General features: G+C 48.0%; 1 protein-coding gene across 14 annotated transcripts in view; it reads right to left on the bottom strand.

Annotated features, from left to right (window-relative positions):
- LOC135907082 (uncharacterized) overlaps nt 1–17976 on the bottom strand; it is a 307176-nt gene that overhangs the window by 169725 nt on the left and 119475 nt on the right. For all 14 annotated transcript variants that reach the window (XR_011507589.1, XM_070522699.1, XM_070522700.1 and 11 more), the window contains one exon: nt 17605–17797. Coding sequence is in view for 13 of the 14 variants with exons in the window: in XM_070522699.1 (XP_070378800.1) it covers nt 17605–17797 (193 nt within the window). In the remaining variant the exon portion in view is untranslated. The remainder of the gene's footprint in view (nt 1–17604; nt 17798–17976) is intronic.

Genomic DNA, 17976 nt, shown 5'->3' with positions numbered 1-17976 from the left:
ACATACTGATCATAGGAAAACTATGGCGTACCACCCTCAGACAAATGGTATAACTGAACGCCTTAACAGAACACTTACCGACATGCTTTCGATGTATGTCGGCGTTGAACATAGGCTGTGGGACGAAATTTTGCCATACATCACCTTCGCATATAATACGGCCGTTCAGGAAACAACACGAGTCACCCCGTTTGAACTTGTATTCGGCCGAGCAGTATCCACAACTTTGGATGCTATGTTGCCGTTAGATGAAGAAAACCATAACTCATCTGACCTAGATGATTTCTTGCAACGAGCCGAGGAGGCACGACAGATGGCACGGTACCGAATACGCCGCCAACAACGCATCGACTCCAGCCGGTACAACCAGCGCCGTCGTGAAGCTCATTACCAGCCCGGTGACGAGGTGTGGGTATGAACTCCAGTGCGACACCGTGGACTGTCCGAAAAGCTTCTGTGCCGATACTTCGGCCCTTACGAAATACGTCGTCGCATGGGCGACGTCACTTACGAAGTGAAATCCGCTGGACACGAGAGCCCAAGACGGCGCAACTCCACGGAAGTTTTGCATGTTGTCCGCATGAAACCCTACCAGGAGAAGTCATGAACCACAGCAACAACAACAAAAAAAAACAGTGAGCGCCCACAGGAACCCCTACTTCCTCTCACGCATCGGGCCGATGCGGTAAGGAGGGGGATAATGCCATGACAAACTTGGTGACATTCAAGTTGCGCGCCCTTTGCATTGGGCACTGTGCACGCCTTACAGTGGCGTTGTTCGGAAACAACAGGCAGCGACCTTCGTGGCACGGGCAGCCAGTTGGACCCGGCTCGCATGCGCCACGCGCACGAGGTGTCACGCGAGGAGAAGAGGAAGAAGGTTCGAGCCCAGCTTGAGAACGCGACTGCCGCGGGTTTCTGCACGACCTCAGTGACTTTTACTTGTGGGCACAAGTTCGCCTTTAATAAATATCCTTGTTTTACTAACATCGTTACAATATATATATATATATATATATATATATATATATATATATATCCCCTTGCTCGCGTCACCTATATATAATATAGGTGACGCGAGCAAGGGGATCCAGGCGTACTCAAACATGGTCGCCCGAACACTGCCTTTTATCCCCCTCCTCCTTGCTTTCCATCCACGGTCAATGTGCACACCGCTACATATCCCCCCTTTGCAGTGCAAACACGACGGAAAGGAGAGACACCACAACGCTGGGCTAGCAATGCTGTCTCTTTCCGTCGTGTTTGCTTCTGAATTTTTTTCACTGGGTTTCTCAAGTTCCAGTTTGAACCGATTGGTTAAGCAAACAGCAGTTCTAGTGTCAGAGCTTGTGCCTTGGTAGCAAATGGATGAAGCAATGAACAATGTAGCCATGGCCGATAGCCTTAATGTTTTAATCTTGAGGGACCAAATGATACCTGATATGGCCTATACTTTTTGCACGATTGTGATTTCTCGTGTACTGTTGGCGTTGGTCGACTTGCCGAAACTAGCAGACATGCTGCCTCCCGATCGAATGTTTGGCAGACAAGCTTGCTGGAAAATTGTTCGTGTCCTTTCCGTCGTATTGTGTGGAGTCACCGTTGAGGTCATCGGAGTTATGCCTAGTCTTCATTGCTGCCAAAGGCATCCTCGCCGGCGTTCCTTCCTGGGGAAACGTATTTGTTGGGCTCGCCTTGAGTTGAATATGTAATACCCTCTCCAAGAGGGCCTTTAGGGTATTTGAATAAATAAATAAATGTGTATGCGCGTTGACGACTTTCTTGTGGTCATCTCTGTGCCTTCGGCGGTGCTCTTCGTTGTTGTAGTTGCTGAAGTCATCGCTACTAAAGTCGTTCTTCGAGCTCTTCATGTAGATCTTTGCGATGTTGCGACATTTTTAGAGGTAGCGTATATGTGATCTTTGTAGCCTTTGACTTCTTTCGCAAATTGACGTCGGGATAAATTGGTAGCTGGCACACCACTTGCTTTTGGGATACTCTTCTGAGGCTGCTGCAACATGACGAATGGGTGCTGCTGTTATGCGCTACTCCCGCACATTAAAGCACGCATCCTGCCGAGCATGGAAGAATGCGCCAGAAAGATGGTCGAAAAGCAAACGGGCATAGACAATATTCTAATTCACATTAGGAGAACAGAATGGCGCTGGGCAGGTCATATAATGCGAAGACTAGATAACCGTTCAACAATTAGGATGACAGAGTGGGTACCAAGCGAAAGGAAGTGCAGTAGAGGACGGCAGAAGGCTAGGTGGTGCGACGAACTTAGGAAATTTCCGGGTGCTAGCTGGAATCGGTTGGCGCAGGACAGGCGTAACTCGAGATCGCAAGGAGAGGCCTGCTTACTGTAGTGGACATAAAATAGGATGATGATGATGATAATGATGATGATGATGACGATGATGATGACGACGACGACGACGACGACACACATATATTGACACATGTACATGTGACACGGATCTTTTTCGGTAACCGCTGTCCGCCGTATAACAAATGTCATTGCTAAACGCGTGACGCGCTCGCACATACCGGAAGTTTCTCGAATGTTATCGATGGTTCTTTCTGGTGTCTGTTGTCACCGAAGCTTGTGTAATCTGGGGCGCTACAACAAAAGCTATTGCAAACTTTTCTATTCCAGTTCGGCAATCAGTCCTCTGCGATTTGTCAGAACCTTTTTTGGACCACCCCCACTTTGCCTGTCTTTCACGCGATGTCACAAAAACCACGTTAGCTCCCCATATGATATGACGTGCATACACTGATATTGCACGATTGGATCGAACAAAGGAAAAATAGTTATTTCTGATTCGGCGCTTTTTATCCATCACACCTCGTCTATTGGTGAAAACTTTTAGGGCTGCAACCACTTCGCCTGCCTGCCACGTGACGTCACAAAACCGCCAATACAAACCGCGTCAAAGCGGCATGAACGTGTAGAGATGCTGTAAGATGCCGAAGAAAACCGAATTTTTCCTGAATAGCCACACGCTTCCCCATTAGGAAACAAATAAAATATGGTTGCCGCCGATTACTCAGGTATTGGCTACTCGCACCTGCCGGAGAACATGGGTTTATTTGCGTACAAAAGAACTTCCTGCGTGGCCGTGTAACCTTTTCAAGCACTTTAGGCACGTTTACGATATCGCTCTGCGAATTCTTATTTGCTGAGGGTACGTCTTAGCAGCGTTCTCGATAGAGCGTAGCCGCTCGTCGCCTGGAAATGGCCTAAGGGCGCTTACTCGCGACGAACGGCAATTGATTCTGGGCTTTTGACACGGTTCTCTTTTATATCTGTTTTTCTTTTTTTTCTTTTGATGCCACATACTAAACAAGTTAGGGTAACCGTCTGAAGCACGCCGTGGCAGCCTTTCTTCAGTCGTCACACATTCTTAACGTCCGAACATCGCACAGTGTCTACGAGAGAGGCCATCGAGGACGACTTTTGAATGTGACCTGTCGATTTCAACAAGGTACCCGCAATTACTTTCCTTGCTACTTTGCTATCCGCGCTGATGGAGTACAACAGCACATCCAAATAAAATGTGCTTGAGTGCTTATGGGCTTTTTATTATATATAAAAAATTTGCCTAACTGCATTTCTTCTGTGCATTTGTATGCCGACGACTGTGTACTTTACAGAGAAATCCGTAACGATGACGATAAAAAAATATCTTGCAAAGAGATTTCAATAACTTTGCAAGTTGGCGCGAAAAGTGGATAATGAACTTAAATCCTAACAAATGTAAACTAATGAGTGCTTCTTGGCAGGACGATAGCTCCTCAACGTACAATTTAGGTGACATTGAACTCAACCATGTATCATAATACCGATACTTGGGGGTTACTATTACCTGCAATATAACATGGAATACTCATATGAGTATTATAGGTAACAGTGCTAACCGCACATTAGGATACTTACGACGTAACTTCGATAAAGCCCCCACCTCCCCTCAAAAATAATTCTATACAAAACTCTTGTGCGCTCGAAGTTAGAATACGCCACTTCAATCCGGAACCCTCATCACGCCAATTTAATTAGGTCTCTAGAAATAATTCAGAATAATGCCGTGTATTTCATTCTGATTACCATCGTCTAGTTTGACTGCAATGAAACACGCTCTATCACTGTCATTTCTGTCCCTGCGTCGTGAGTATTTCCGCCTTTTCCTCTTTCGTAAGCTCTTCCATCATTCACCACTACATACCGAGCTCATCGCGCCACCCGTTTATCGCTCATAACGGACTGACCATGTACACAAAGTGAAAGGCAGCTTTTGTAACACAAACACATTCTATTTTTCCTGCATACCACACACACCAAATGATTGGAACCACCTACCTGACGATATTGTTTCCATTTCGGATCATTCTCTTTTTTCCCATTCTTTATCTGCGCACCTGGATTGTGATAGCCCTCCTTAGTCATCTCGTGTATCATCCTCCCAACTCCTTTCTTTTTATTTTTACATGAGTCGCCATGCCTGCAATATCTTTCGATTTCTCACGTTTTTCTTTCTCCTGCTTTCTTTTCTCCCTTTCCCAAATTTCTCTCACGCTCATATTTGCCACTAGCATTGTATAACATGCTGTGTTATTTCTGTTCAGTTCAGTTGTATTTATTTTAATACGATTCTGTTATATCTTATTTCACTTTTACAACTTGTCACTAATACTGTATAACGCTGCACGTTTGATTCTGTTCTTTTCTTTGTTTATATGTTGTAACCCATTCCCATCTGCAATGCCTCGGCGATTGAGGGTATCGAAAATAAATAAATAATAAAATAAAGTATTAAGACATATATATAGATATGTTGTTTTTGCACCTTGACGCGAAAGTCACGACACAAGAATTAAGCAAACTGTCTCTGTGTCATCGTCCGTAAGCATGCTATGGCCGAAGCTGCCCGCAATATTACGTCACATTTAATGGCCACCGGGCCAGATACACCCTTGGGTATGACATACGGTACTTGCAGTTAGTTCCCAAAATAATCTCCTGTCACGGTTATCCACGTGCGTGAAGGGAGACCACTATTTAAAATTATTGTGCGATAATATTTGCGGGATTTGTCTGTTCTCCATATTGTCTACCATGGTGTCGTTCCGTCTTTATGTATAGCCACAATGTAGACTAGCAGGTAGCGAACGCCATAAAGGTTACCCACATACTCAAAGACCTCCCGCACAACTCCTGACACTTACTTGTATTTAAGAGTTGTGCGACTGCCAAGGACCTCCTTATTGAAAATAGTACATAATAAATTATGGAGTTTTACGTGCCAAAGCCACGATCTCATTATGAGGCACTCCGTAATGGGGGATTCCGGAATAACTTGGACCACTTGGAGTTCACTAACGTGCGCCCAACCCTTAGTACATGGGTATTTTCGCATTTCACACCCCTCGAAATACGGCTGCCGTGGCTGGGATTTGATCCCGTGGCCTCGTGATCAGCAGCCGAACCCAATAAAAGCTATGCAACTACGGCGGTAAGGAACTTTGGCAGTTCGAGGTGGGGACAGTCAGCACGTGAGACAATTTGTTTCCATCCTCAATGCCCAATAATCGGTATCAGCCGTCGAAGGATGATACCATAGAGTGAACTGCATTTAATGTGATGGACTCCGCGTCCGACATTGAAGACTCAAATCAGTCCGTAACAACTGACGACCAGGCATCTCGCTAATACGTGGAGTCATCTGACAGCTGCTAGACGCTGGCGTCGGCCACAGGACCTACTTGACCTCTCTTCAACATTCGCCAACATTCTCACCTTATTTCGCATCGCCGGGTTTCAGTTGAACTCCTTCAATACCCAATTTATTTGTGCCAAAATTGAGCCACTTTGTCAATGTTATGCTTTATTATTTTTACGTCTTCTTTTATATTTAAGCTAATGCTGTCGTGAGATTTCCAGCGATTTCACTTTTCCCAATGTTCCCGCATTTTTGTCGGCCTCTGTTCATATTTTGTAGGATTTTTAATTGGCGTTTAAACCATAGCATGGCCCCCTGACCACGCTGCTAAAAAAATTGATTTTATTTTCCTGAGCTCTTGTGCAAGCTTTTGCCTTCTGGCCGTTCATCAACCTCCCAATTTCCATGTCACTTGTATCTTATTTTGACGACTACGATACCACAGAAGTTGGCAGCGGTGTAATGGCCATGGAATTGAAGCCGTTTAAATCAATTCTACCGTGGACACGACAGCCACTTTTGCTCACTGCGAATGAAAATATTTCAATAATGAGCGCCATTCTTAAGCAGATAAATTCATTGCCTAAACGATTATGCGGATCACACGCACTGTGTGAATCGATGTGGGCAAGCTTTCTATGTTGTTTGTTTTGATTGACGTGAGTTAGCGGTAATGCAGACTGCGAATGTATGATTTCTTGTGCGTATAGTGCAATACGAGAGTGGTGAGTTTATGGCCAAATGTTACCTTGCGTGTACTACTGCTCTTTGTCTGCGTAGTACACAACATACAGGGAGCCGTGTTTGTGTGAGGCATTGTTGTGCGCCATTGTTTGTAACCTGTGGGAGGGTTGAGCATTGCGATTTCTTCAAATGGCACATCACATTGAGGCAGAGGTGTTGGCAGAATTATGGTGCTCTACGTGCCAAAACACAACCGGATTATGAGGCACGCCGTACTGGCGTACTCCGGATTAAATTTGATACGCTGGTTTTCTTTAACATGCTCCGAAGTCAAAGTGCACGGCAGTTTTTGCATTTCGCTCCCGTCGAAATCCGGCTCCCGCGGTGGGGATCGACCCCGCGACTTCGAGCAATGCCATGGCCAACAATCTACCGCGGCGGGCGCGTAAGTATTGCGTTGACGTGTCACCGCTTCAGTAGTGTCACGTATACCCTTAGGTAATTGATTGCGGCTTTGCGTCTGCACGTTCTGCTTGAGAAATTTGCATGGTCTTTATTTTTTAGAAATAGCAGAAACGTACAGTACCGTGCCTTCACTTTGCCCGGAACCGCGGTCGTGTCTAGAGTAGTAGAGTAGAGTAGGAAGAATTTGTTGGAGGTTGTGCTTTCGTGGAGCTGGAGTCCGTCGAAAGTTCTACGATATTTGCGGCGGAAAACCGTCGGCGCCACTGTACCTTTGATAGGAAGGAGCGTTTGCCGACTACGTCTGGAAAGGTATGCAAGTTTGGTGCTTGCGCGCCTTCTTGTGATTTGCGGTTCATGTGATGAGCTTTGTGTAACTAGGACAGAGCGCTTTCTGAGCATATTGCTACGGAACAGTATTTGCGATGACAAAGAGGCGAGCAGGGTGAAGACGACGACGAAGATTAGAGGCTAGCGCGGGTCGTTGCCTCTTGGCCAAGTGCCGTGTATTGTCTTGTAAATATACTTGTATACAGCTTTTCATCGGCATCTTCCTACGTAACATATGCGGTGGAGGTGGACGTTCCCTGCACCTCGTCACGGAGCTTCGCAGTGGACGGTGCGTCGAGCCTTCCTTCATGGCTCCTGGCGACGACAGCTCGACTCCGCTGGCTCCACCTTCTGCCACTTCGACGACCTACATCATTGTCCCCGCTCACTGTGATGCTGGCGTATTCTCGGGCAAAGATGGGAAAGACGTGGAAGACTGGATCAGCCTGTACGAACACGCTAGCCGCAATAACCGGTGGGACCCTACTATCATGCTCGCCAACGTAGTTGTTAATCTCGGTGACACACCTCGAGTTTGGTTTCTGACGGACGAAGATGAGCTCACCAGTTGGGATTCGCTTAAGCAAAAACTCCGAGACTTTTTCAGCAACCCCTACGGTCATTACCTTCCCGCACAGAAGGCGCTTTCCGGCCATGTACAGACGTCAACAGAGCCCTACGTCACGTACATTCAGGACGTCTTGGTTCTGTGCCGCAAAGTTGACGCATACATGACTGAGTCCGGCAAGATCTCCCACATCCTCAAAGGCATTGCCGATGATTCCTTCAACTTGCTCGTTTTTAACAACGTGGTGACGGTGGATGCAGTTATAAAACAGTGCAGCCGCCTCGAACTTGCTAAAAGCCAACGTATCGACCAGCAGTTTGCCCGTCTGCCCAACACCCCAGCCACGCCTTCCTGTGCCGACGCTCCTCGGCCCAACAGCGCTGGCGATGTGACCAGGATCGTCCGGCGTGAGAATGAGACCGCGTCTCCGGCTGCCTTCGACTCCAGCCCCACCAATGCACCTGCAGTCACGGTTTCCCTGATCCAGGCAGTTGTCCGCCAGGACTTTGCAAACATGGTTCTTCACACCATCTGCTCGGCCCATCGCCCTGATACCCACCCGGCTTCTTCCGATTCCGCCCCGTCCCGCATCTTCTTACCCACCACGTTTCCGCAACCCGTCTGAATGGCGCACTGCAGACGACAAGCCATTTGTTTTCACTGCCATCGAATCGGGCAAATTTCTCGGCACTGTCGCAGTCGCTGTAGTTCCCTGAACCGGTCTACTTATACTGCCTGCTCTCGCCCCTCAGGTGGCCTTTCTCGACCCAATGCTGCCCGCTCCGATAATGCCGCCACAGATTCTATGCGCCGAACCGCCCCTATTTTCGTTCACCTTCACCCCAACGACGACAATCTTGCTCCCGCCAGCCCCGTCGATCCTATTCGGGGACTCCCTTCGGACGCCGCTCCCAGCCGGAAAACTAGATGCAGCGCCTCGAGGTGACGCTGCATTGCTCCCTACACCGCCCAATCCTCTACTGACGTGGCCCACTCATCTGAACCTTCTTGACCTGCAAGTCGACGGTGTTTCTGTATCTGCTCTCATAGACACTGGGGCGTATTTGTCGGTAATGAGCGTTGACCTTCGTGACCGGCTGAGCAAAATAATCACGCCCGCCACGACGCCTGTTGTCCGTGTAGCCGATGGCGGAACAGCCCCTGTAATTGGTATGTGTGCCGCCCGCGTCTCCTTGGCCGATCGCTCCACTATCTTGCTATTCACAGTGACCGCCCACTGTCCCCACGACATCATCCTCGCCTTATACTTCCTCTCCGCACATTCTGCTCTCATAGATTGTACCGCCAGTACTCTCCGCCTTGACCTGCCTGTTCTGGATCCCGCTGAACCACACCCCAGTCGCCTCAGTTCCGTCGACTTCGTTCGCTTCCCACCTTCGGCACTGACTTACGTTGACTTCGTGTCATCCCCACCAGTGCCCCATGGTCACTACATCGCGGCTCCTTTGCAAGACGTCCTCCTTACGCACGGGATCACAGTACCTCATACAGTTTTATCTATTACGGCGAGTCGCGTCTGCCTGCCAGTGGTCAATTTTGGCTTGACGACACAAGTGCTGCCACGCGGGGTGTCTCTGGCCCAGCTATGCTTGTTCGAGGATCACTCAGTAATCTATTGCAGTAGACGACAGTTCAGCCGATCCTCCTCTACCATCGCAGTCGGCAACTTGTACCATCGCCGACTTACAGAAAATGATTGCGCCCGGCATGCCGTCGGAGCACGCTCGTGAGCTCCACCGCGTTCTGTTTTCCTACTACGATATTTTTTACTTTAACGATCGTACTTTGGCGCAAACTACAGCTGTCAAATATCGCATTATTACCGGCGATGCCCCTCCTATTCATCGTCGCCCGTATCGAGTGTCACCAGCTGAGCGTCAGGTTATTCACGCAGAAGTTCGCAAAATGCTTGCCAATAACATTATTAAACCGTCATGTAGTCCATGGGCGTCACCTTTTGTTCTGGTAAAAAGAAAGAAGGATGGATCGTGGCGCTTCTGCGTGGATTATCGGCACCTTAACAGGGTTACCAAAAAGGACGTGTATCCCCTACCTCGGATTGATGACGCCCTTGACTACCTCCACGGTGCTGGCTATTTCTCCTCTATTGACCTTGGCTCCGGCTACTGGCAGATTGCCGTGGACGATCTCGACGGCGAGAAGACTGCCTTTGTAACACCTGACGGTCTTTATCAATTCAAAGTGATGCCATTCGATCTATGTAACGCTCCTGCCACTTTTGAACGCATGATGGACTCCCTTCTTCACGGTTTCAAATGGTCAACGTGCCTGTGCTACTTGGACGACGTTATAGTATTCTCCATAACGTTCGTTACGCACCTCGAGCACCTCTAAGCAGTCTTGGACGTTTTTCGGCGAGCCGGTCTGCAACTCAACGCATCGAAGCGCCAATTCGGCCGTCACCAGATTGCCGTCCTCGGACATCTCGTTGACGCGAACGGAGTGCAACAGGACTCCGGCAAGATTCATGCTGTTACGCACTTCCCTGTTCCAATGTGTGTCAAGGATGTGCGCAGCTTCATCGGCCTTTGCTCGTACTTCCTCCGTTTCGTGAAAAATTTCGCGGCCATAGCACAACCACTAACCAAGCTTTTGAAAAAGGACGCCTCTTTCCAGTGGAGCGATAACGAGGCCTCTACATTCTCGCTTCTAATCGATCTTCTCACAACGCCTCCCGTACTGGCCCATTTCGATCCTTCTGCGTTTACCTAAGTCCGTACTGATGCCAGCGGTCACACTGGCTACACTGGCCCTTACCGTGTGGTACGACAAGTGACCGATGTCACGTGCGAAATCATCCCCGCCGATCTCTCAGCGTCATCATCATCTGGAAGTGACATCGTTCACGTGGCAAGACTGCGTAACATGCGTAAACTGACATGCGCAAAAACTTACATGCGTAAACAAGAAAGAACACAAGGGGTCAAAAACAAATTTGACCAACGACGTCCAACATTAGACCTGTATTCAGATAACTAATCATGGCCAGACGCAATAAAGGAAAAGGCAAAAACTAAAAACTTGAAATCTGGCAGTGGAATTGCAGAGGCTACCGAAGAAAACAAGGACAAATACAACAGTACATCAACAAGCAGCTAATTCCGCCCGATGTCATTGCTCTGCAAGAGACATGGGGCTTCATGCCAAAATTACAGGGGTATACATGCCAAGTAAACGAGGTGACTGGTCGAACAGCCATTCTGATCAGGAACACCCTTTCCGCCACAGCACACGACAAGATTGCTGGCACAGACATAGATCATGAGATTACCGAAAACATACCGAAAAAGAAGAACGGGGGAAGTACTTTTATTGTAAACGTATACAGTCCTCCAAAGCAGAAGACGGGCAAATTCACGCACCTCTTCCACGGTGTGAGCAGGTTGGCTAAAAACAGCACGCTCGTAATCGTTGGAGACTTCAACGCCAAGGATCCTAGCTGGGGATACAAGACCATCGATAAAAAGGGTACGACAGTCAAGGAGCCGGCTGACAACATAAACTGCGAACTCCTAATGGACCCAGAGGTCCCCAACAGGATGGGAATCAGCGTCCAGGAGGACACCAGCCCTGACCTCACCTTCGTAAGAAGAGCGAGACAAGCGGTCTGGGAAAATATGCTGGAAAGCCTGGCTAGTGATCATTACATCAAGACGCAAATAGGAATGGCTCACGTAAAGCGTCGGATAGGTACAGCAAAAATAACGGATTGGGATGCCTTTAGAGAAGCCTGTGATGGACATCCGCTGGGCGCGATACTGTCAATCGAGGAATGGGGGAATATGCTGAAGGAAAGGCAAAGCAAGTACACCAAGGAGATTGACCGCACAGAGCAAATACCGGAGGTTGACTCTAGACTGCTTCGGCTATGGGAGGCAAGATAGAGCCTGACCAAAAGGTGGAGGAGACAGAAGTTTAATAGGAAGCTAAAGCTGAAGATTGCGGAAATTAGGCAAAAGGCAGAAGAGTGTGCGGAACAATTGGGGAGAGCAAATTGGCAGCAATTTAGCAATTCCTTAAGCGGAACCCTGAGTACTGCCGGAACGTGGAGCATACTCAAAGCACTCTTGGACCCGAATAAAACCAAGTCGGAGAACAACAAGCCATACAGAGGCTGGTTCACCAGTTTCAGGGCTCAGAGTATGAGCTCATATAAAAAGTAAGGCGCAAGTGCTTCGGGGATGGTGACCCAGCAGCCTACATGGAGTGCTACAAGAGGAAAAAAAATTCTCATTTGGACAGACCTATAACCAAAGAGGAAGTATACGCAGCAATAAGAAATACCACTAGGAATACGGCTGCAGGCGCAGACAAGATAAAGAACGCGCTGATTCGCAACCTCAGTGATGAGCTGGCAGTCGAACCTACTGACTATCTCAACAAGCACTGGGCGGAGGAGACAGTACCCGAGGAGTGGAAGCATTGGGAGGCAGTGATCATTCCAAAACCTGGAAAAAACTGCAAGTAGAAAATCGTAGACCAATCACTCTTACGTCATGCTTAGGCAAGCTGTACGAGCGGGTGGTTACAATGAGGCTACAAAATTATATGGAGGACAATGTGCTGTACCCCTCAGCATGTTTGGATTCCGCGCTAAATTATGGACGGAAGACGTGCTCCTCCAGCGCAAGGAGGAGGTGCTCAGCAACGTCCCACGGAACAGCGAACACGTCATCATGGCACTGGACATTAAAGGAGCCTTCGACAATGTCAGCCAAGAAGCCATCCTCACAGGAATGGATAGTCTGAACTGTGGCAGAAGGATTCATGGCTACGTTAAGGCCTTCCTATCTAACCGGACAGCAACAATCAGCCTGTGAGCAGTCAGATCAGGGAAGTTTCGCACCCCAAACAAATGAACTCCTCAAGGGTCGGTCATCTCCCCCATCCTCTTCAACGTCGCAATGATCCGGCTAGCAAGACAACTCGAACAACTTGAAGGCATACGGCACGCCATGTACGCTGACGACATCACGGTATGGGTGAACCGGGAATCGCTCAGCGAAAAAGAAAAGTGCCTGCAAAATGCGGCCACCTGCGTCGAAACCTACGTTAGGGCCAGGGGCCTCGCCTGCTCGATGGAGAAGTCCGAGTTCCTAAGGGTGTGGCGAGGCAAACAAAATTGAACGGTCCCTACAAGCGATGAGCTCAGCCTCAACGTATACCTCGCGGGACAACGCATTCCGGAGAAGACCACCATTCGGATCCTGGGGATGTGGCTTCAGTCCAATCAACGGTGCAATCATACTCTGACACTGCTGAAGACTGCCACCATGCAGGTAGCCCGTATGATCAACAGAGTATCTAGCAAGAGACACGGTATGAAGGAGAGCGACACACTCAGGCTAGTCAGGAGCCTCGTGGTTAGCAGAGTGGTGTATAGCCTTCCCTACCACAAATGCATCAAGCAAGAAGAAGAACAAGCGGACGCCATACTGCGAAAGGCGTACAAAACTGCGCTTCACTTGCCGCAGTGCACATCGACCGAGAAACTGCTGGCCCTGGGACTGCACAATACCTTCAGTGAACTAAGAGAAGCACTACTATGCTCTCAGGCACGTAGGTTGATGCAGACTTCCACGGGAAGGGTGCTCCTGCGAAGATACGGCGGCGGCAACATGATCCGAGAGATCGAACGTACCGAGGCCATTCCGGACAAGTATCGCAGTACACTGCGAGTCCCACCGATACCCAAGAATATGGACCGGAACCTGCACAAGGCGCGTAGAGAAGCAAGAGCGGAGTACGTGCAGAAAACCTTGGCGAACAAGGACAACACAAGGTATACGGACGCGGCAACGTTCGTCAAAGACGGCAGACAAAACAGCGGAGCAGTGGCGGCGGTGGTTAATTCGGACCTCAAGGAGATCGCCAGCGCATAACTACAGGACTGCTCGGTAGTCGAGGCCGAAGAGGCAGCTGTGGCTCTGGCAGCACTGGAGGGCTATCGATCTGGCAGGTCCCTAACAATAATAACAGACTCTCAAGCAGCATGCCGGAATTATACAAACGGCAGAATTGGGTGCAGAGCACGCCGCATACTCTGCTCATGCGACCCGGGAAACAAAGTTCAGCATACCATAATCTGGGTACCAGGGCACACTGGCATAACAGGGAACCAAGAGGCGGATAGGATACCTCGAGGGCATACCACCGGGCGTCCGACACATCCAGCCTTGAGGAACACGAGTCCCATGGGCTACTCAGATATCCTAAATTCTTATAAAGGGGTCAGACTGAAGTACCCACCCCCAAATAAGGATCTAAGCAGAGAGGATGCTGTTGCATGGCGACAACTGCAGACCGGTACTTTCTCGAATCTAAACCTTCTCAATAAAATTTTCCCTACACAGTATGAGGCTAAGTGCCCATGGTGCGGAGAGAAACCAGATCTGTACCCCATATCATGGGCCTGTCAAAATATTGAGTCCCCAACTATCTATAACATTAAAAACCCGAGTGCGGAACAGTGGGAGAGTATGCTTTCCAGCGTAAGCTTGAACGGCCAAAAGCGCCTTGTAGAGCGAGCTCGCGGGTTGGCCATACTCAGTGGAGCCTTGGACTAGGGCACCAACCCTGTGATTGCAGACAGAAGAATCCATCAGGAGATGGAAGAGGCCGTCTGAAGCCGCGAAGATCTCTTTTCTAGAGCCCAATAAATGTTTTCCGATCCGATCCGATCCAATCGTCTTGTTCTGGTGGGCTGCCAGAGCCAGCCAAAGCGCATGCATTTTTCTCGTGTTGCCCTGACCACCACGCGGTGCACTTCGGTGTGCGTTCGTTTTCCTCTGGCCGAGCGAATTTTTGCCTTGCAGTGTTCTGGACGCTTTCCGGCTAGCAAACGAGAAAAATAATCAATGATCGCTCACTGACATCACTGTGGGGACCCCACACATTGCAACGCGTTCGTTTGAGCACGGCCACTCCGGAAAATCTTTTCTCGCCAGTGTAGGATACTGAGTGGTATCCGTATGCTTCTCTGTGGGCTAAGCATTTCACGTCTTCGTCAATATTCTTTCGGTGGCCGCATTATAGGTGCCAAAAGCAGGCGTTCAATTTTGGCCAACATGCTTTTCTTTGCGTTTTATTTTCTGTTTCGGTGCCCCCACCCCACAAAAAAAAAAAGACATTATTTCGACGCAGCGAATTGCAGCATGGTGAAACTTCGATTTTGTGACTTTTTTTGCGGAAAGTAATGACCCACGGGACGCTTCAGTTACCGGATACTCTTACTACATTATTGCGATAGCAATTATATGAACAGTTGAGGCGCATTCCTGTCGTCGCCGTCGCCCTCATGTTCCGTAAAAAGTCCAATAAGATAACATCGTGACCGTGCGCCGCATGCTGTATGTGCGAGTGAAATCGTTACGGGGTGGTGGTGGCACAAGCGAGCTTACGATGGTGGCTCACTCCTGTGTGCGCAAGGAAGAAAAGGGGGGGGGGTGGAGGGAGGTGGTGGGGGCTTAGGATTCTTTTACCTGTGAATCTGTGATTGCCTAACATATTTATTTGCCTTGTTTGACGCATTATATACAGTGACACTGTCGTATATAAGTAGCTTTATTGGAAAATTATACGTATATTTAAACATTTTGCTGCGAGGTTTTGTCTATACGTGCAGTGAACTTTGTTTCTAGTGACACTTTTTTGCCCTTTATCAAGCTGCATCTTCGTATTTGTATATTCCATTGTATCTTTGCTTTTTTAGTGCACGATGGCGAGGGAAATGAAAGTGAGGCAACCCACCCCGCGCAATAATTGTTCGGTTCATTATCTGCGAGGCGTACGCCTAGCACATAGGCATCTCTCATTTACAAGACTGACACGCAGTTGTGAGGATAAATGTTCTTTAATGCTCTCATACACTGGGTTGAACATGGTTGCGTGACATAATGGACGCTCCAAAAGTTGAACAGCGTGGTTTCGTGAGTTTTCTGACAGCTGAAGGTGTTTCCGAAAAAGAAATTAGTCGCCGTATGGCTGCCGTGTACGTTGACCATTGTATTTCATTGGTCACTGTGAAGCGCTGGAGCAAGCTGGCGGAACAACAACGTGAGAGTTGCAAAGGCAATAGAAGACCGGGCCAAAGCAACCTTGCACTCATCCCTAGCAACCGAATCGCACAGGTTAATGAGCTGATTAGACAAGGACGGGGGATAAGTATCAATGAACTGACAGAGCGTGTGAACATCAGTCACGGTTCGGTTCACACCAAAATTCACGAGCATCTCGGTCATCGGCTCTTGATTGCGCAATGGATGCCTAAGATTACGAACCACCGCCAGAAGACGGAGGTGTTCGGCGCTGCCTTGACTCATCTGATCAGGTGTCACAATGAGGGTGAGGACTTGTCTTCAATTGTGACGACAAATCATGGTGCCACTACTGCTAGCCTCAAACACGAAAGCAAGGCTGACTGTGGAAACATTCGTATTCACCGGCCCCAAAGAAAGCAAAGGCGTTATTTCCGCCAGAAAGGTTTTTACTTTTTTTTTCGATCGTCAGGGGCCATTATTGATCGAATTTGCGAAACCCGAAGAGACTATCAATCGTTTGCAATACTGTGAAACGCCGGATGAAGAACAAACGACGTGGGAGATTGAAAAATCGGGTTATCTTGCTCCATGACAATGCGCGTACCCACGTCGCCGATGTGATTAACACAAACCTGGCAAACTTCCAATGGGAAATGCTGCAACATCCGCCACACATACCAAACCTGTCGTCTTGAACCTTCCACATATTGGGCCAACTGAAACAACAGCTCAAGAGCACCAGATTCGTTTTGAACGATGGCTTGAAAGACTCATTTACAAACTTTTTGAAGCAGGCAAAGGGGGGCGGGGAGTCCACCACTCAATGACAACCCACGGATTTCATGACACGGGAATCACGCTGCTCGTTAGTCAGTGGGACAAATGTCAAAATTCTCATGGAGACTACTTTTACATAAAGTTCCCCATTTCTCATATGTTCGCATTTGCTCACTTTCATTTGTCTCGCCCTCGTATATTTTGGAGGACTCATGCTTCTTATATGTGCTCTCTATGGCGACTATAACGTCGGTGCCATTGCTCACAATACACGACCGCTGACAGCTGCTCCTCTGCAATACATTGGGACAAAGGACAGCGTAACTGAGATTTTTCCGTGATGATTGCATATGTACAAAAATGTAAACAAGGTTCTTCAATGACAACGTTTCAATAAAATATTTGTCGCAAAGTTTTTAATTTCGTGACGTTTACATTTTTGACAACTGCATTGCTGCTTTCTAACTGATATAGTTCTAACATTCATGTGATATTTTCTTTACATATTAAATAGACGAAAAGCATAGAACCATTGATATGAGTTATTTCAGGCACAATTTTTGGGACATATGAGTATATTATTGTATGAAAAAATACATATTTTACTTGTATTGACAGTGCGTAGCGTTTTAGAATTCGTTTGGAGCATCTTTGGCAATGGCAACATAATTATACATGTATTGGATACCTTGATAAATTTCATGATGAGGAGGCTGAGCTGCAACGTGAGCGCCGACCCCCCCCCCCCCCCCCCGAACGAAATTTCTGGCTACGCCACTGCTACAAGCAGTGACCCATGACCGATTATTGCAGCAATCTTGGATTCCCATCGGCCATCATTGTAAGTGGCCAGTGTCCTGGATGTGTTAGCAAACGGCCTTTCCTCTATATTAAATATGACCAAAGTGGTAGAGAAAGGGGTTAGCATACATATCTTTATATATATTTATTATGGACATGGACACATACAGTACCTTACCTGATCTCAAGACCCGGCACTATTAGGCCGTATACTTTGCCGCTTGTTATATTGAAGGTTACTTTCGGCTCACTGATGAAGAGGCATCCCGACGTGGTGATATTCTGAGGACTGGTGCCAGCTTGCATTTTTGTTGTCAAAAGCTTCATCACTTTCAGACTTTCTATGAGGTCGTGAGACAGATCCAACCTACCTGCGAGCGATTTGCGATTTCCCTGTGTAAGTACCTCACTGAGTAAGTGCAAACAGCGAGCATTTTATAGTGTCACATACGCAGGAGAGCCATTTATACTTTACACGTACATCAAATCCGCTCCCGCATATCCCTATAAAATTATTTTTGAAATATTGTCGGCAAATTGTCGAAGAATT

The sequence above is a fragment of the Dermacentor albipictus genome, chromosome 7 (genome assembly GCF_038994185.2).
Source record: "Dermacentor albipictus isolate Rhodes 1998 colony chromosome 7, USDA_Dalb.pri_finalv2, whole genome shotgun sequence".
NCBI lineage: Eukaryota > Metazoa > Arthropoda > Arachnida > Ixodida > Ixodidae > Dermacentor > Dermacentor albipictus.
The sequence above is the reverse complement of the archived record's forward strand: the minus strand, read 5'-3'. Positions and strand labels throughout refer to the sequence as shown.